Below are 20,054 nucleotides of genomic sequence, written 5' to 3' on the forward strand. Positions count from 1 at the left end.
AAGCTGCCCTTACTGCTTTTCCTGACCCATGGGTTTCTCAGGATCAAATGAAATTCCCTGTGTATTCCAAGCACAACCTCGCACCTCTCCAGAGCACCTAATTACTGTGTTTGATCTAATGCATCTTCCCAGATGGGGGGGATTTTGTCACTTGGGCTTCAGGATGAATTTCTTGCACTGCCTCCTGCTGTTTTGGGGTGTGTGATGGTCTCACCCCTTGGATGTGCCTTGCTGTGCTTGGTGCTTCCTCTAAACATCTTGTTTCCAAATATTTTGAGCCAAACTGTGTCACGGACTGACAGTTACTGAAAAGTTTTAGTTGAAACCATTCTGTAGAGTTCATAAGCCCTGGCAGCAGTTAAAAATAGCTTGTTGGTACAGTGGAAATGGCTCAGCTGTTCCAGAGGACCTTGCTTTTAGCTGAGGAGGTGAGTGGCCTGGGTGTCTCCGTACTTTTTTTAAAATCATCTCTATGAATGTTCATCAGAGGTGGTAAGGAAACGCACCTTTGAAAATCAGAAACCTGCACGTGTATGGACTTGAGCCATCCAGTTTAGTCCCAAAAGCTGTGCACGTTGAGATGCGTGATGTGTTTTGTGATGGTCTTTTGATTATGTGGACTGTTCTGTTGTTCCTCTCTTCTGTGTGGCCACTTCCTCATGTAATGCACAGAAGATCCCGTCCTTGCAGAGCAATCAGTTAATTAGTATTCCGCTTGTTTGTGTGGCCACTGCTCCTGGCTCTCTGCAGAGCAGCCAGGCCTGCTCTGGACTGCAAATTAATATCTTAAGGTTTCTGGTGACACCCAGCATTTGTATTTATCAAGCTTGTTCATAGGCAGAAAGTTACTTTCATAATGTCCAGAGCAAGGGAAAAATACTTCTTGCCTGTGAAATGAAGCATTTTTCACTGAGGTATGTCCAACGTGCCGTTAGGATCCCTGCCGTGAGGTTCTGCTTTCTGCAGGCCCATGCAGCCCAACCCATTTCCTGGAGGCTGCTCATTGCTTTGGAACCAGGCTCGGTCCCAGCCCTTACAAACAGAACAGCTCCTCTGCACCCCTGGGCTTGAACTGTTCCTGCAGGTGCAGGGTTCCCTGAGCTCTCCCCATGCCTCTCGTCACTCGGGTGGCCTTTGGGCTCTGGCAGAGCTTTGCCAAGGCTGTGTTTTTGAGGTGAGAGGTGGCTTCGCTGCTCCCTCAGGGTGGATCAGGACTGGATGAAGGGAGAGAGAAGTGCTTGGCTGGGGAAATGAAAGTCCAGAGCTGAGAGGTTCTGTCAGAGATGGCGGCCTCTTTGGGATAATGGAGGGTTGTACACTGAGGTTTAGTTCATGTAGGCACTTCTAAAAGCCCTGGGGTTAATCCCTAGGAGTGGAATTGAGCTGTGAACCAGGCTCAAGAGATAACGTTAAGGGACGTAATAACCTTTTGCATTGTGTTTCCAACCTCAGTACCCTCACTTCTTGAAGAGAGAAGGCAACAAGCTTCAGATCATGCTGCAGCGGCGGAAGCGGTACAAGAACCGAACGATTTTGGGCTACAAGACTCTGGCTGTTGGGTCTATCAACATGGCTGAGGTGAGCAGCATTTGTCATGATCCATGCTTACAAGGGGGGATATTTTCCCCATTCCCTTCTCTTTAAGCCCCGTGTTGTCACTTTCCTCATTGAGGAGTACCTGGATGGATTTCATATAACTGTCTTAACAACTGCAATTAGTAGTCAGAGAAAAATATTTTTAAAAGATTTTAGTATTGAGCAATAACGTTTTGTGTTTTCTAGCTAATATCTTGAGAGCTAAAGGTTTCTTGAGGCTTGCTTGTTAGCTTCCAAGATTTGTGATATTTTTTAGTCTTGTTTGGTTTTGTTTTGAGTTGGGGGGAGTCCAAATAATTTCACCCAAATGCAATGTGAATCCCCTTTGCATTCAGGACACTTCAGCATGTATTTAAATACTTGTACATTTTCTTTTTTACTGTGTTTTGCAAAAGGAACAGGAGAAAGTTTAGTTTATTTGGTTGAGTTCAACTAATGATTTGTCTCATGTTCTTAAATGTAAAAATGTTTTGTTGTTTCATATATGCAGCAACAAAACTGTTAGGGTTACTTGTGCAAGTCTTCCAACCCTAAGAAATACTAAGGTTAAAGCAACTGAGGTTTGCTCTGTTTCCCTGCGCTACTGTTTGAGAGTTCAGCATCACATAGTTTTTGTCACTTTGCTCGAAACATCCTTTGCAATTCCTGTTTGGTTGTTCTTGGTAATTTAGGTAGATTTACCTGTGCATGAGAGATAAATAATAAAAACTTTCAGGCTTACACTTAAAATTAATGCTGGAATCAAGAATGGCTAAATTATTCACTAAAGCTTTCTGAATGGCTTAGCTCCATGCTTCATTTTTTCATGCCCCGTTTAATCTCTGCCGTTTGTGTTCGCGTATTTAGAGATGTGCTTAGCAGAAGCAAATTCAGTTTAACGCCAATATTTTTCATCAGACTACATTCTATCAACAACTCGTTGCCATCCAAAATAAGATAATGTTATGCTGTGGCGAGTTATTACTCTATTAAATAATTCATTATAAAGAACACTCCTTGTGTGTGAGTTAAGCTTCTCTTACACCTACAGTAAATGTTGAATTCCCCATTTGAATCAGCCAAATTCTAATTTATAGTGTTGTAGCTAACGTTTTTCCTGTACCATGTTCGGTTTGTTTAAGAACTGGAAGTTAAATATTGCTGTAAGGCAGAAAATGTGTGGGCCCATTAATTAGAGCCATCAGTGAGCTTCTAAGTGTTGCGCATTTGCTGCTGCGTGTGGCTTATTTTTTTGGTCTTTCTGTAATGTCAGCTGACTGAAGTTAGAAGGTCATAAATTTTCAAAGGTTCACTTTGTTGGGAAATAGTTGCTCTCCAGCTCATCTGGAATATTTCTGAAATTGAAGACTTCAGGTAAACAAATCCTATATCCTCTTTGCAGTTTGTAGTGTAATGACCCCTAGGCAGCACTGACTCATTAAAAAAAAAAAAGTTTTTTGTAGCAGCTGAAACAAAACAAAGCAATGAAAAGCTATCAGAGGCATGAGTCTGAGCAGAGTTTAAGAGCAGGGGGCATATGTTCCTCATCAGCTCAGGTCATTTTAAAGCCACGTGAGGAGCTGACAAGGCAGCCTGGTGTGTGGCAGAAAGCTGAGGCGCAGGCAAGTAGGGGTGGGGAAGCAATTTCTGACTCCAGTGGGGCAAGAGGAGAACCTGAACCTTAAGTTCTGGGTATAGCTCTGTGAACTGTGGGCGGCAAAGGGATGATAACTGCAGAGAAACCCACACTGAGATGTCTCTCTGCCTCCTCCATCATCTTGGTTTTTTTGTGACGCACCTCTTCATTAACCCAGGGTGGCCAGCTCCACTGAGATTCAGGTGCCAGCTCTCTGGAGCAGGAATTTTTGCTTTAGGACATTAAAGCACTTTGCTGCGTACCCCACCAAGAATTTTTGCTTTTGCTGGCTCTTCTGTTGGGCTTTAACACAGAAGTAAGTTCCTTAATTAGGTGTTCAGAAGGTTGGTAACTTGATAAGTCAAATCAGTACTGTGTTGTGGAAGCAAATACATAGTAATGAGGTAATCAAGTATCATGCTTCAAGGATGAGCTAATCAGCTGTCACACTCAGAAAAAATTTCCTTTCTTTCCATCACTTGCATTAATAGTCAAGTAAAATCTCAACTAGCATTGCATATTGCCCGCAAGTGGGTTCTGCAGTTGCAGGGTGTTGGCTTCCTTCTGTACTTGGAAATCTGAAGTAACTCTATTAACATAAATAGCTCTCGTAGTATGCAAATGGTGCAAGTTTAAATACATTTAAATGCAGATTGGTACTGCTTGATTTCTGTCCCAGGTCATGCAGCACCCCACAGAAGGTGGCCAGGTACTAAGCCTCTTCAGTAACATCAAAGAAGCTGCAGTGAAGGTAGCAGAAATCTGGATCTTCTCCTTGTCAAGTCAGCCAATTGACCATGAAGACAGCACGATGCAGCCCAGCCAGAAAATCAAGTCTACAGGTAAGAGTACAACCACATGCTCTGAGGACTAGTGTCTTCCTAAACTAGCTGCAGTTAAACCCCACCTGGGCTTAGATGCTTCTGGGGACAAATGAGAATTGTTTTGCACAAGGTCTGTACCTGTAACTGATTGCTGCAAAGAAAACCAACTTTGCAAACCTGTTGCTGTGTAAGCAGGGAGTGTGACAGGAGTTGGGGATTGTCAAAGGTTCTTCTGCATATCATACCAGGCTTGAGCCATCTAGCAAGTTAGACTTGTGCTCTTACAGCATTACTGGCAGGTGTGCTGAGAACCTGTAGCTTCTCACAGGGCTAACAGTGTCACATTCAGGAGATGCACGTTTAAGCTGCTCTTCCAACTTCTTTTTCCTTTGGGTGTTGTACAACAAATGTTGTTAACTTCTGTAAGACCTAGAAAGCTGCCACGTGTTTTCTGTGGGCTCTGGTCTGGTTTAAAGAGAGCAAATCCAAGTGTTGTGCACTGTGTAATAAAGTCATTGGGTTCTTACTTGTGATGATCTTCCACCTTGTTTGTAGTACCAGGCCTCTGCTCACTGCCAGAAGAGGGACCTGTTGAAGTTAGTGCATGCAGGTGCTTGCGTATTGCTGCCTGAGGCCAGGCAGGACACCTAAAGTGTCACGTCAATAGAATTTAGACTCTCCTGTCATGTCTTACTTGCTTCTGTAAGCTAGTTGTGCCCACTTAAGGGGAAAAATGATTTTCCTTGCGGGGAAACCTCTGTACTTGCTGCTGTCTTCCAGGTGGTTCTTCCCAGGGTAAAAGGGGATGGTATTTCAAGGAGTCTTACCTGCGTGCTGGTTTGTCCTTCCTATTACGTATATCTTCCTTGTTTCTCATCTCCAGGAGGTTCCCATCTCATTGGTTCAGGCACAGATAGAAAATAAACTATCAGGCCCCTTGTGTGCCCCCTTTCCTGGTTTATGACTGTTAGTAGGCTTTCTTTGCTCCTGAGTTGAGATTGTCCCCTCACATTAAAGGAGTTTCATGGGATCTCTCCCCTCTTTCCTTCCCTTTCAGACAACTATTCCGAGGAAGAGTACGAGAGCTTCTCTTCTGAGCAGGAGGCCAGTGATGATGCCGTACAGGGCCAGGTACTGTTTAGGGCATGGTTTCTCCCTGTGAGGAGTTCTTTAGAGCATGTACATTCTCAGCCTGCGCTTGAAGCTGTAAGTCTAATTCTTTAGCTAGACCATGACAGCGTGAGACTGTTACCAAGTGTTCAGCTGCAGTGGCGGAAGGAGAATGGAGGTGCACAGGATCCCGTTTCTTCCACCATATTGTGATTTATCTTATGTGTTGATTTGAGCCCCCTTTAAACACTAAAATATTGGCATTCCTGTGCATTTCTCTGCTTAATGGTCAAGGCATCAGCTGATTGCTTCTGTAATGCTGATTGGATTCCAAGAGCCCAACTAGGCCCCCAGCTGTCATTAGAGGGCCAGTGGGATCTGAGTCAGATGTTAGTCTTCAATGCCTTCTGCAAAATGAGTCCTTACAGAGAACCCCTGAGTGAGATGCATTTGAGTTTGGATCTTACTTGCTTCAGACTCTGGCATCACTTGCCTTCCACCTCTTGGAGGGACTGAGAGAGGAACCCACTGCAACGTGGGGCTGAGAGTATCCTTGTTCCTTCAGTGTAGAACTAGGGCTGTTTTGCTTCTCTGTTCTGGTATTCTGGCCCTCTGCAGACCTGGCTCAATTCCTTTTCCCTCTGCCACCATAACCACAAACAATTAAAGCAAATGCTGAATGCCTGGAAGATAGAGCAGCAGGTTCATAGAGGGAACATTGTTAGCACTTAAATGCTCGTGTGTCCCCAAGCCGCAAAGGTAACAAAGGAATCCTCTTTCTGTTCAGGATTTGGATGATGATGAGTACGAGCTGGGGAAGCCCAAGAAGCAGCGGAGATCGATAGTAAGAACGACGTCCATAACCAGGGTCGGTGGAAATTAGTTTTACTAACACTGATGGGGTTTGGCCAGGATTTGCAGTGCATGTGGCTTATGGGAGCAGCAGCACTAGACACGCTGGCCCAGCAGGGAGCCTGGGGGCATGGTCACAGCATGTGGAGAGCTAGCAGAAGCTGTCAGAGCAGGGATTGGGGCAGTCCGTGGTGTGTCTGTCGTGAGTGTCCTTCGGCTGCAAGATGAGGGAGCTTCAAAAATCATATAAGCATGTGAAATTCAGCCTCATAACGAAGCCAGGGCAGAATCTGTGCTCACGTAAGACCTGAAAGCATAGCTTCAAGTGAAGGGAAGCTCTTCTGCTTGTGCTGTGCATGGGAGAGACTTGTGGAAGGGTTTCAAAATGAAGTGAAGTAGCTCAGTCAGGGGCTGGAGCTTGACGATGGACCTGAGGTGGTGCATGTGCTGTTCAGGAAAAGAAGTAGCTGGATATTGAAGGCTTTGGTAGGTAGCATGCAGCCATCTGCCCTCTCACAGCAAGCATGGGATTGCCTGTAAAACTCCAGTGTGGAGCACAGCTTTCTGCCTACACAAGTGTTTGTGCATGTCTGTGATGACAATAACTCAAATCACCATAACGGGCCAGGTTTCTTTTTGGACTTAAGAGTAGGTCTGGAGTTCATTTGTACCTTCTGTGAGGCTATTTTTGAAATCTTTGTTTTGAGAAGGTCTGGAATAAACACTGTTTTGACCTGAATCTACAATTAAAAAGATCCTCTATAAACTAGGATTATGCTAGCTCATATGCTTGATGTCCTTAGTATTGTTTTCAGGAATTAGTGACAGCACAGGGCAAAATACACCCTGTACTTATTAAGTGAGCAACTTCTTCATAGCAAGAATGACTTCCTGTCCCCGACCATTGAGCTGGTACTGAATCTCTGGTGTGTAGAGCTGGTGCAAGACCGGGTTACGTTCTGCCAGGAAATTTAACATCAGCCCAGCTCCAAACCCACCAGGGCTCCTGTCTGCCAACTGTCAAAGCATTCAGGCCAGCGAACAGTTCTTGCCATGCCACTTTAGCTACTGCCTTTTGTGTGTGCTCCCTCCACAGACTGCCACGCTGGTCTGCGTGATGGACATTTTTGCTTTACATCCCGAGTCAGAGCACAGCTCGAGCATGAGAGCATGTTGGTCCTGCAAGTGCAGTGGGGACAGTTCTTTGGACAACATTTGAACCTGGTGAATTTATTTCACCTGAACTTCAGTTGTCTGGAAGGCGGCACGGCTTGCAGGATTTACGTTCAGTGGTAAAGGGCTAAGTTTGGAAGAGTGAGGTGGTGTGAAGTGTCTGAGGCCAGAGTGGTGGGACTAGTGGGACTTACAAGAAAAGCTCACGTGAGATACAGTTGAGCCAGTAGATGAACAACTTGCTGCACCAAAGAGTGGCCTGGCGCTAGCCATTTTCTCCTCCCTTTCCTCCTGACCCAGGGATGCCACTTCAGATGTCCTGAACCAGCTCTCTTGCCTGTGCCTTTCTGTGCCTTTTCCTTAGAGTGTGTGTGAGGTTGGTCAGCGACAGAGAAGGGCTGGGTAGCTCAAGATAAATCTCAGCTGTTTGGTCCTGCAAGAGAGAAATAGCTCTTGTGTGCAAGTGAGCACAAAGGCAGTGCAGCAGTTGGGTTTGTGTTATTTTGGGCTCGGTGCCTGCTGTTTCCTAGATCTGCTGGTATTGGACTTGGAAAGCATTTTTCTGATAGACAAGTGCAAAGGACAAGCCTCACAACTTTTCTGCAGTGCTACTGGTTGTACAAGCAAGCCTGTCAGGATGAACCACAACAGGAAAAACAGTGCTGTGTTGATAGAAAATACGTCTGTTCTTTGGGTCAGTGGGTAGATGCCTGTGTTCGCTCAGCAGTGTTAAGAATCAGAGAAGTTGACTCTCAAATGCTCACCAGAAATTTGCTGTCCACTGTGTGTCTAACCAAGAGTGGTGTGCCATCCATCGGGGCCAGAAGGCTTATCATAATGTTTAGTGGAGTGGGACCTTGTTGTAATGCAGGAAAGTGTCATAGGTGTGGAAAAGCTGATTTCAACATGTGTATAGCAGAGACTTGGTTTGTGGTGCCAGCAGTTTTTTGACTTGAAGCAGCAGCTAGAGCACCCGCGTCATGTGTCTGGGCTTCTTACTGGGATAAAACAGTTCACTGATGCTTTACTTACGTAAAAATGTCTTTGACTTGCAGCAACAAAACTTCAAACAGAAGGTTGTGGCATTGCTGAAGAGGTTTAAAGTGTCTGATGAGGTAAGTAATGCGTGCTGGAAGCCTTCCTGTCTGCATATTGCTCTCTTTACTGCTCAGTGTGCGCCCTGCTGTAGTCATCAGGAAGATTATCCTGTTTCCTCCTAGTTCTCTTCACTTTGTTTCCAAGTCTGCAGATGATGTGACCTGTCCTAATGTCCTGGCCTTGCATGGAAGCTCGAGGGCCAACTTTAAAATGCCATCAAATGTTTTCTAGATCAAATTTTATCAGAACCAGATTTTGATAAACACTCGTACCCATTAGTTTCAAAGACAGCTTTGAAATTATCTTTGGCTCTTTCAAAGGCAAGTAGTCTACTATGTATATTGCTTGTGAAGTTAAATTGCTGCCTGTTTGATCATCTTACTAGAACAGCCAGGCAAGACTTGAAAAACTTTGATAGGAAACACAGATCCACAGGAGAGACAGCTGTCTGGTCAGAGCTAAAAATGAAAGAGATCCAGAACCCAGGAACCTGTGTAACGCTGAGTATCTGATAGAAAAACAGTTAACAGCTCACTTGGCTGTCAGTCTGCGTGCAGATTCTGTGGTTTGTGGGAAAGGGTGAGCAACTCCTCATGCTTCCTGACTCTTCCAAACAGTCCTGTAAGCTCTGCTGTTCTTCCCAAGTTAGCTCAGCAGAGTCAGCGCCCGTGTCTGAGGTCTCAGCCTGCTGTTTTTTGGAGCTGCCACTCAAAAAGCAAGCTCTGAGCTGGGCACAGTGGTGTGCCCACTCTGTATGTGGGCGGAAACCGTAGGGAAGTCTTGACATGAGATACCTGTTTTCTTCAGGTTTGCATGCAGGTTGAAACCTGGACATGGATCAGCTACAGACACCTTCTGTGGACATTTTTGTCACATTTCTGCCTGCTTGGGTACCAAATATGAAATTAGGATGTATGATGGCAACTTTTTCAGTGAAACCCAAAACAGATCACTCAACTGGGAGCTCTGCAATTCTGTACTTGTTCTAAGAATACTGGGACTCCATTAGGGGCTTTCTGAAGGCTTTGTTTACAGAATAGGGCTGAGCAGTGAACATACCCCATGGTTAATAACTTGTTCAAAGATACCTAGTCCAGGAGGTAAGTATTGCTTACACAGGCACTGACAAACTTAATCTCCAAACTTTATGGGCTCCGTTTGACTGCTAGCAGAGTCAGCCATGCCTGCTTTTCTCCTGCACATAGGTTCTGGATTCGGAGCAGGACCCAGCAGAGCACGTCCCAGAGGTGGAGGAGGACTTGGACCTCCTGTATGACACGCTGGACATAGAGAACCCCAGTGACAGCGGGCCAGAGATGGAAGATGACGACAGTGTCTTGAGCACTCCAAAGCCAAAGTTAAAGTAAGTGTGGGGTGGCTGATGCTGGGGCAGACGCCTGCAGAGCAGTCAGTTTGAGGAACTGCTTGGGGCTCAATCTCCTGAGAGCTGAGACTGAAGAGGGACAGTGTGCAGTGTCAGCACAGATTAGACGGTGTTTCTATTCTCACCCCTCCACCCTGTTCCCACCCTCCCTTGACCTGGTGTCAGAGCAGCAGTATATGTTAGGATAACTTGATAATTGCTTGTGAGTTGGGTGTGAGGTGTCTAATTTCCCTTCTTATATTTTTCCTCGTTCCCTTTGCAAATATTCTGCCTGCCTGCCACCTGAGCGCAGGGGTAGGAACTGGTGACAGGGAGACAGTGGAAATAAACTTCACATAGATGTTCTGAAGAGGTGGTAGAAACAGGCAAGAAATCTGGTGCTATGGCAGAAGAAGGGTTGGAAGCTGCAGAAGCAGTAGTAGTGATAGACAAGGCGGTCTTTCTGGGAAAGCTGATAAGATCCTATGTGGAAAGAAAGTCTTTGCAGGGATTAAGGAAGTAGAACTGCAGGAAACAAAGGAGTTCTTCAGGGCCTAAGGGTGACTGACTGCAGCAGAAGTAGATACGCCCAAGCCTGTTCTGAGCTAGCTTTCATAGGTGCTGATGTATGGCAGCACAGTGGAGCTGAGCTATGGATCGCTTCTCGTTGGTCCTGGGGAGATGCTTTCTGGCTTCCTCTGTCCAGTTCTTGCATTCATATAATGAAATGAATGTGATAAATGTTGATGCTTGTAGGCATTATTTCTTTCCTGCAAAAAAAAAAAATCAAAAAAAAAAATCATTTCCTTGAATTGTAATTGAGTCTTGAAGCCTGCTGTGATGATCTGCCTTTTTACATGGAAGCATGATCTGATTGTATGTGCTACCTTATCTTCTTGAGCAAATGTGTAATTGGATCCTAGGGCCGGCAGCCAAGTCCAGATGCAAGCTGGAAATAAAATGCACATGAGCACCAAGAGTCACTTATCCACAGGAGTGGAGAATGGGTGGGGGGCAGTAATTCTCCTTCACTTGCTGTCTTTCAGTCAAGAGCTAGATCTTGTCTGGAATGCCGTGTAGTTCAATCAGCGTTTGCAAAGCTGAAACAAAAGCTGCAGTGTGAAACTCTGCACCTGGTGCTTGGGGTAGTAAAGGCACAACTGCTCGTGGGGGGTGAATGTGCGTCCTGTTCTGCTCTGTGAAAATGCTGGGCCCGTGGGCCCATCCCAGATTTTATGGAAGTAAAAACTTCTGTTTGGTGTGTCGCGTGAGAGCATGCAGGCATTCCTTGTAAGCACTTTATAAATATGATCCGGTGGGTGACAGCTGACACGTTGGAGCCGTTACATGGAGGTCAGTCAGTCAGTGCCAGGGCTAGACAGGACTCCTTGGACTTTCAGGCTTCTCTTGCTGTCCTGGAGACCTTTCCTCCCCTTCCTTTCACTCACAGGATCAAAAGTAGCTTGTAAATTTTACTGGAAGTGTAGAGGAGTGGTAAGACACCTTGGGAACAGTCACATTTCTTTGCTGAGAACATAGTGGACTTTCTCTGTTAATTTTCTTAATAAAAACTGTTTTTGCTTTCCTTATTCAGACCTTATTTTGAAGGACTGTCACACTCCAGCTCTCAGACAGAAATTGGTAGCATCCACAGCATCAAGAGCCAGAGAGAGCCATCAAGTCCTGTAAGTCGTCTCAAGAAGGTTATCTGTCTGCGGTTAACGTAGCAGCCTCAAGGTCTTGTCTGTCCATCTGCATTCCCTTTGAAATTAAAGTGCTCTGACCACACGGTGCTAACCTGTCGTGTTCATCCTTGATACCTGCGCTATCTCTATTTACATGTGTAAATTAAAGCACCCTCTCTGACCTCCTCCAAAGACTTGGATGCAGAGACATGAATATTCTGCCAAGAAAGAGTGATTTTATTTTATTTTTTTTAACAGAAGTTAAGCGTTAAGTCAACATCTTCAGTTTATGTATTGAATGCTTGCTAATGGTATGAATATCTCCACGTTTTCAATGCACTTGCAGTAGCCAGGATGGGAGATGTTGCCTGCGAGCTTTAGGGATTCCCTGGCCCTGCTTGGAGGAAGCTTTACCACACTGATGTCAGGTTGCTTTTCCTGGTGGCTGGGAGCGAATGCCGAAGTGAATGCTGCTCACCCTTTTCCATCTCCTGTTGGATGGGAGTACTAGGCACAGCGAATTATCAGCCCCAATTCTGGGGGACTTTCTTGCCTCTGTGTACACCGTACGGTGTAAAGTACGTTTCTTAGTGTAGTAATGGATCTGTCTGAGGGTTGTAGGCACTGAGTATCTAAGACTGAGGGAAGGGGGGGAGCTGGAGCACCTCCTGTCACAGCACTAACGAGCAGCCTTGATGGGAGCGAGTGGGCTCAGGGGCTGGACTTGCCTTGTCTGTGTCCAGGAGCTCCAGAACAGAGTCTCCAGTGGAGGCCTTGCCCCGAGCACCTTCCCTTGGTCTCACAAGCTGTCATATTCATGAGATACGTGTGTTTCTTATCTGTGATCATTGCCTGTGTCATCCCTTGTCTGATCCGGCTCTGCGTTGTCAAGAGCAGTGCCAGGCCTTGGCATCGCTGGGAGGCTGCCGAGTGTGAAGACGCCAAGGCTGGTTCTGTGAAGCAGCTGCAGGGCAGTCTGTGCTGGTTGATGCCTAACCGTGTCTGGTACCACAGCTGCAGAACCGCGGCAGGAGGCCTTGCAGGGCCTGGGTCCTTTTGGATTGACACCAGATCTTCTTACAGGCTTTTGTTACCCAATTTTTAAATGCGACCGTTGCATTAAATCTCTGTTAGCAGGATTCAGCTGCTGCCTTGCCATGTCCCACGCTAACACATACAGTTCTGATGTGAACAGAAGCACTCACGGCTGTGCTGCAGAGCTGTGCAGTATTTAAACTGTGACTTTTGAACAGCCTCATCCAGACAGCATGGGTGAAAAATTGTGCTTCTGTCATACCTTCTAATGGTTTTCTCTTCTCAAGCAGGTAGAAGTGCCTGAAAAGTCAAAGACTCTCGGAACCAAACATCCAGGCGACAGTATTTCCGACACTGTATCTTTCGTAAGTTGAAAACTCACTTGTTAACATTCCTCCTGGCAGTTTGGTTGTCGACTGCGAGCTGCGTTCTGTGGCACGTGTCTACCTGTTCATATAGCAGCATATACAACACAACTGATGTAGACAATGTTAGCTGCAGTGAAGATAATGCTGAGCTCTGCTCCTGACCTCTGTTGTTGGAAGTTATTGTCTTTCAGCCTTTTGAAATTAAAATGCTTTACATGGCCTTCTTTTTAAACAGCCTTTCTCTTGGTTTGAGGAAGGCTGGCCTAAAGTATGCCACTGAGCACGTGTATCATCCTGGAAAGTATGGGCTCCTGCGTTAATGTCAGGCAGAACTACTACTTCCAGCTGAATTGGCAGAAATCAAGCTGGTCCTGGGGGAAAAAAAATCCCAAAGGTCAAGTTGCTCTGCTGAACGCATGTTATTTGTACATTTCTCCAATGTATTTCTCTCTCAACAAGACAGTATTGACTTGTCCCCTTTGGCCATGAGTAGCGTGTCTGGAAGGGACAGGCTGCATGTAGCCCAGCCAGGTGTCCCTCCTGCTAGCTCTCGTGGTAGTCACGGAGAGGGAAGGGTTTGTTCCTGACTTGGTTCTGTGTGTTTGCAGGAGTCCAGCCAGCAAGCTGAGGTTCAAGAAGCTGAGCTTCCCACGCCAGATGTGTTTGTTGAGAAGCTCCCGCCCAGCGGGAAGATCACCAAGACGGAGTCCCTCATTATCCCATCCACCAGGTAGAGCAGTGACACAGCATTGCACCTGCTGCAGGGCTGCTTGGGAGGACGTGGACAGCCTGCTAGCATTTGTTCAGTATGGCCTTTAGGCATCGACCCCAAGGAGCCCATCCTTGTGTTCAGGCACTTGAGAGGTGGGCCTTGGGCACTTGATAAATGAATACCAAGAACCCTGAAAAGGAATATTGCCCTGATGTTGCTCAGGGATGTTTACTCTGGGGCTGCATTCTCAAAGATACTGTTGTTAAGTCAGATGATGCAGATTTTGGCCATAAAGATGGTTGTCAAGTCTAAGTTCCCTAATAAGGAAGGACTTCGACAACCACACCATATAATTTCTTCGGTTATTTGCAAGCAAATAGAGGTATTTCTGAAGAGGTATTTCTGTGCTGCTTTTGGGGGCATTTCTGCAGTTTGTGTGGCTGGTTCTTGTTACACTGGAGCGGTGATTAGCATGGTGGTGGTGTGCGTCTTGGTGTGGAAGTCTGCCTGTGACTCTGAGAACACGATGACAACATTCTGTATAGCTGACCCATGTGCTTTATAGCTTCTGAACCGTCAGAAGCAGAATTAACAGGTCTCAGGCTAGCTCAGATTTACATGTGTGAATCTCCAGTGCCTAGGGTCTCATTGCTGAGGTTGCCAGATGGAGTTGATGTAGGAGGTCGGGGATTAATTTTGCTCAGATATGAGCCAGGTCTAGAATGAAAGCACCTCTCTCTAGCAGGTCTGAAGGGAAGCAGACGGGACGCCGGGGAAGAAGCACGTCTCTGAAGGAGAGGCAGCCAGTGAGGCCACAGAACGAGAGAGCGAACAGTCTGGATAATGAACGATCTCCAGACACCCGGCACCACTTACAGGTGTGAAAAATATTTCTCTGTCTCCAGTCAGTCATGGCTTTTGTGTTCTCCATCTGTCTCCTGTGGTCCCTTTCCTTCTGGCCCAAGTGTTGTCCCTGCTGGAAAGGAACAGGACCTCACAGCTCCAGGAAGGAGGAAATTTGCTTCTTGGCTGATAATTGTACCTTCCATGCTGTCTGCTGGGCTTTGTCAGCTTGTTGCCAGCCATAAATTGAAAACACTGGAACAGACTGTTGTGATGAGGAACAAATAGGGATGTCTTGAGGAATTACTTCTTTGAAATAAGGGAAATTACTCATTTGAAATAAGGGAAGTTGCAAAAGGGGACTGATTTATGCAAAATGTCTCTGTGCCATGCTTTTGTTAACTGCAGGACTCAGTTAATTCCCTCCTTGACAGAGATAGTTGCTGGTTTCTGTAAATCCAGAATTCTTTGAGCTACTGTTAGTTGGTATAAAGTGACTTAAGAAAAATGCACTGTGGAAGGAGTGATGGCTGACAAAACCTAGGTGGCTGATAAAGGAGCCTGCGGAATATTGCAGTGCTGAAGAAGCTGACCAATGTCACTGCCAGCAATCTGTGTGTCCGCTAGCATGTGTCGCTGATGGAGTGACCAAGAACTGGCCAGCCCATGCAGAGCCATCTCTCTCAAACTGCAGGAGTTGGAGCTGCTGGTATGAGGATTAAAGCTGATATCTTCTGTTGCTCTGTTCTCTGTGTCTTCATTTCCAGATCCCCAGGAAAACGGTGTATGACCAACTAAATCACATCCTGGTTTCTGACGACCAGCTGCCAGAAAACATTATTCTTGTCAATACTTCTGATTGGCAAGGCCAGGTAAATGCAGGAGACGTTATCTGAAGCACTGTTCTTCCTTGGGAATTGACCTTTACCACGAACCAAGTAGGTTCTGCTGCTTGATTGAAGAGCAGTGGTAGTGGTTCATGGGGGTGGCAGCATATTGAAGGTTCATTGCCTACAGATAGAGTTTCACCAAGAGATGCTATGGATTTTTTAAAGCTTTGTCAGCTCAATCCTTTCCCAGAGATTTCCTCTGTTCTCTGGAAGGCCATTTCTTCTGGTTAGCAGCACAACAGGTATGGCTAAAACCTTGCACTCTAGAGCTTGCTTCTCCTTTATGGTAGGCAGGGATAAAGGAAGCAGAGAGGACACATCTGTGGTTTGGACTGATATTGCTGGGCACTGGTGATGTCCACAGGAGAAAATACTTCAGCTCATTGCTATTGCCTTGCACGTATTTCTGTGATTCTTGTCTGCAGACGTGTTAACACGTTTTCTTAGTGTGTGATACTTGTGATAAGGAGAACTCTGAGCACTCCTCTCTTGTACTGGCAATGTGGGGTCATTTGCTGTGAGTTTGGGTGGGGGGTCAGAAGAAATTTTGCTCCTTTCTGAACCTCAGTCTGAGACAGCAATAAAATATATAGAGAAGAGGCACATAAATGAGTAATGGTTGACTGTGGGCTGTAGAACTTGTGCCAGGTTTGTGGAGTTAGGTTGGCTGATCTTGTTCTCTGCTTCTAGTAGAACTGGGGTCTCAGTGTCTGAGAAATCAAAAATACCAGTTGAGTTACTGATTCCAAGTCACTCTAAACACAGAAGAGGGAGAAATGCCATCTAGAGATGGAGAGAAAGCTGTGCAGATTTCTTCCAGCAGTGTATACAGCATCAGATGAGATGATGATGGCACTGGCTAGGGTGTGCGGATTAGCGGTGCAGAATTTGAAAGCATGAGATAACTGCGGACACTCGTCAACGTTTTATCCATATGTACTTTAGGTGTATGTTAACTTTTTTCCCTTTGAGCTGCATGGAGGGGGAAAGGTCCAACACAAGGAATGTGTGTTGGTAGCACTATTTTTTTGTTGTTGTTTTGGTATTCGAGGGTAGGCAAAATATTAGAATATTGTGTTTGTCAAGTCCTTTTAAATCAGAGAGCACTGCATGTGCAGTTCTGCAGGCAGGTAAGTAGAGAACATCTTCTCTTACCCAGAGCTGTCTGCTAGGCAAACAGCCTTCTGCTGCTGCCCTGCTCCCTGTGGCCATGAGAACTGCTGGTCTAGTCTCGTCATTGCCAGAAATGCCATGTTTTGGATGTAGTGTTCGTGTTTGTGAAGCAGTGGTTCCATCTTTGTAGAGGAAAAGCTTTTCTATGGCTGATGCACAAGGAGAAGGTGTCTGGGAAACAGCTGCATCGCCTACGCATTGGACATGGGGAGAGTGCCCACACTTTGCTGTGACAATACATAGGAGGCTGGGGGGAAATGAGATTTTCATGTGGCAAACTGTAGCAAAAATGACTTTAACGTGTTCTGTTCTCTCCTCAGTACCTATCGGATGTCTTACAAAAGCATACCTTGCCAGTGGTCTGCACGTGCTCCTCAGCTGATATTCAGGCAGCTTTCAGTACTATTGTCTCCAGGATACAGCGATAGTAAGTGACCGCTTTGCTTGTTTCGGTTGGTGAGCCTCCCACAGAAAGGAGGGCTGGCAGTCCTCAGCTCTAAAAGCCTCTCAGCTCCTGTGCCCCAGTGCTCGGGGAGTTTTCCATCCAACAGTGGGGGAATACTTCTCCCCAATTTAGTCTCCTGAAGTCCGAGCTGTGTGGTTCTTCAGTACTTGCCAGCCCTGCAAAGTTGTTGCTGTTCTGCCACGTGTGTGAGGACACGAGTCTCTCTTCACTGACAGCACTGATTTTAAGAGATTGTACTTCAGAGGCTGCCTCCTATGTCAGATCTAATAACCAGTAAAACATGTGAAGATAATAAGTTTTAAAACAATTTTTCTTTTTTTTGTTCTTCCCTTAAATTAATTCCCAGGTAAGGTCCTCAATTCCTTGAGGCATTTCCCAGCTATGTATTGAGGGCTGTAGGTATGTTCCGACACAGCTGTTAGTTTCAATAGGTACATCCCAACATAGATTGTTGAGTACAGCCCTTTAAACTATCAAAATTTGTGAAAAAAAAAAAAAAGCAAGAAGACCAATTAAGAAAGTACTGAACAATGTTGCATTCTATTAACAATGTTTTAAGCTGCTGATAATCATTGTGATATTTCCTTGTGTGTTGAACGAGCTCTCTTCTGCCTTGGTTGTTATTAACCCATTTTTTTGACTTGTTCTAAAATAGTTGGTTGGAAGCACAATTATGAACATGTTCCCTCTTTTTCTGTCTAGCTGTAACTGCAATTCTCAGCCTCCAAACCCCATTAAAATTGCAGTGGCCGGAGCCCAGAATTACCTCAGTGCTGTATTGAGGCTCTTTGTAGAGCAGCTGTCTCACAAAACCCCAGACTGGCTCGGCTACATGAGATTTTTGATCATCCCTCTAGGTAAATAAGGAAAAATTTTTCTTCATAGAAAGATGAATGGGTTAAATGTGATGTGTTCCCTTAGCAGTAGCCCTCATGAAAGCTTTGGCCAGGTATATGGTTGTTAAATGAGGCAAATCTCATGCTGGCATAGCGTTGCTTAATGCTTGCACTGCTCTTGTGTGAGTGAATTTCATCTTTATTCTTGATGTCAAAGTCTGCTTGTAAACCTTTTGCCTAATGTAAGGCGTTGAGTCCTTTCTCCCACAGGGGCAGGCTCATATATACCTTATTATCATGGTACAGTGAATGCACAGAATGATGTTCTAGAATCTCTTGCCCTGGCTGAAATCTTTAATTCATTGGGCGCTGTGTTTCCCAAAGCAATAACTGTTCAGGCCTTTCTGAGGCTGACACAGAAAATGTTTATTATGTAGGGGGATAGAGATGAAAAATGTTAAAAGGCTCTGAAACTGCTGAGAGTTTAAATTATTCAAATTACATGTATCTTTTGACCTTTCCTTCACGTGCTCTTCTCCTCGGTTTCTTTCCTCAGTTTTCCAGCATCTTATCTCTGCCCTTCCAACAGCTCAGCAAGCCTGCCTGGCTGGGAAGTAACCCAGCTTGGATCTCTTGTGTCCAGGGAAGTGGTGTGCACTGATAACAGCATCAGGGGTCTCGTTGTCACAGTCAAAAATGTGAGGAATGCTGGAGCAGAGAGGCCTGGGCAGCCAGGCAGTCACTGGTGCTTGTGGGCAGGGGCATCTGGGCAGTGTTGGTGCCGTAAGTGTGTGATGCCAGAAGTTGGTCTAGTCCGAGGCTTGGCTTCAGTGAGTGTGAACAGGGCACTTAGGTGACACAGGCAGCAGTAACCTTGAAAAGTGATTTTTCCAGTCTTCTAGGCTTGGGACCAGCTGATGGCATTTGCTGCAGGAGTCAGAAGCTGCTGCCCAGCACCCTGAGCAGTGGATATAAGGCTGTTGATTTGGTGGTGAGATTTGCAGAAGTCAAGTGAAAAAGACAGGAGCCCTGGATCCTTCTGTAAGGAAGGCATTTAGTTTCCAAAGCGGTTGGCAGAAATAGGAGAGAGAACCTTGTAGGGGATAGAAACACAGGAAAGAAAGATTTCTGCAGGCTTCAATTTGCTTTGAATGAGAGTCTGTGTGGCTGAGGATTTTGGTCCTCACGTGCTGCCTGTCTCTCAGCCTTCAAAAAAGAGTTTTCTGTCCTTCAGTCTTTAATGGTCTGAAAATACCGTCTTTTGGAAAGTAATACGCAAGATTTAGCTAGTGTTTTGGGGTTTTGTTGTGTTTATTTTTTTAACCTTAAAACTTCGGTAATTTAAAAAAGAATAAAGCACTTTAAATTGATAATGGAACTGTGAATGTTTCTTGAATGTGCTTTAAATATAGAAACTTCTCTTCTGTCAGGGCCTTTCCCATACAAGTCTGCAGTATTTCCTGATTGGACCAAGTGCTTATTTCTGGCCAGCTTTCTGGCACTTCATTAAAGTGATTGAGGAGCAACGTCTCTTTCCTGACAATTGAAAAAGCACCAAAGACAAGATGGTGACCATGCCATAAATGTCTTAAAGGAAAAGATTTCTGCTGTTAGCAGCACCTTCAAAGTAGCAGTGGTGGAGTCTTTTCTAAGGTGGTTTTACCTTCAACTACATGCTGCAGGGACAGAAGAGCCAACCTGCAGTGGTTTGTTGACGCTGAGAAATGCTTCTTGTCTGTAAATGTCTGTACTGGGAGATTCAGTCCTGCTTCGTGCTTCCAGTTCTGTGGCTGAAAGACTCCTTTAACGCCAAACAAGTGAAGAGACGGTTGAAAAGACGCAAGTAAGAGAAGGAAAAAAAAAAAGTTGGGATTATTTTGACCGTAGTTTTTTAAAAACATTTTATTTAGCTCCCAGGGATAGAACTTGGGATATCTTTTGTTTAGTACTCGTTTCCAGCTGCATCTGCCATGCATATGTGATGTGTTTTTCCAACATGTGGGGAAGCTGTCACTTCTCCAGCGTGTGATGCTGAGCTGCTCCACGTGCACTGCTAAAAACTCCACAGGAAAAGAAATTACAAGTCTCAAAGTAGCCATTATCGGCAGGCTCCAGGGAAGAGCTTAGGCCTCGGTTCGTAATGACTCTGAGGGGAACTCAGAGACCTTCTGCTTAAACGTGTTGTGGAAATCTGAAAATTAGCACTGGTTTGGAGGGTGAGAAACAGTGCGTTTTCCCACAGTGAGCTTTAGATGTGGATGGTGAGCGTATTTAAGCAGTTAGGGGTGTTTGGGGCTGGAGCCGTCAGGTTAGCGATTACCAGCCGATGACGCAGCTGTTGTGGTCTCTGGAAGTGAGGCTTGATGTGAGAATTCAGCATGCAAGAAGGATAAAAATAGGCTGATGAGGAGAAGC

General features: G+C 45.5%; 1 protein-coding gene across 6 annotated transcripts in view; it reads left to right on the plus strand.

Annotated features, from left to right (window-relative positions):
* Positions 1 to 20,054, plus strand: part of PACS2 (phosphofurin acidic cluster sorting protein 2) — a 76,337-nt gene that overhangs the window by 30,201 nt on the left and 26,082 nt on the right. Inside the window, exons 4-16 of one of the 6 annotated variants that reach the window (XM_080602076.1) lie at positions 1,453 to 1,578; positions 3,891 to 4,053; positions 5,093 to 5,166; positions 5,933 to 5,989; positions 8,226 to 8,285; positions 9,474 to 9,631; positions 11,226 to 11,316; positions 12,639 to 12,716; positions 13,328 to 13,449; positions 14,177 to 14,309; positions 15,042 to 15,146; positions 16,658 to 16,764; positions 17,506 to 17,660. In XM_080602076.1, coding sequence (XP_080458202.1) covers positions 1,453 to 1,578; positions 3,891 to 4,053; positions 5,093 to 5,166; positions 5,933 to 5,989; positions 8,226 to 8,285; positions 9,474 to 9,631; positions 11,226 to 11,316; positions 12,639 to 12,716; positions 13,328 to 13,449; positions 14,177 to 14,309; positions 15,042 to 15,146; positions 16,658 to 16,764; positions 17,506 to 17,660 — 1,429 coding nt within the window. Of the gene's footprint in view, positions 1 to 1,452; positions 1,579 to 3,890; positions 4,054 to 5,092; positions 5,167 to 5,932; positions 6,014 to 8,225; positions 8,286 to 9,473; positions 9,632 to 11,225; positions 11,317 to 12,638; positions 12,717 to 13,327; positions 13,450 to 14,173; positions 14,310 to 15,041; positions 15,147 to 16,657; positions 16,765 to 17,505; positions 17,661 to 20,054 lie in introns of all 6 variants that reach the window. The other 5 variants (XM_080602071.1, XM_080602073.1, XM_080602072.1 and 2 more) reach the window with 5 other exon arrangements.

Source organism: Anser brachyrhynchus, assembly GCF_964034855.1.
Source record: "Anser brachyrhynchus genome assembly, chromosome: 8".
Classification (NCBI taxonomy): domain Eukaryota; kingdom Metazoa; phylum Chordata; class Aves; order Anseriformes; family Anatidae; genus Anser; species Anser brachyrhynchus.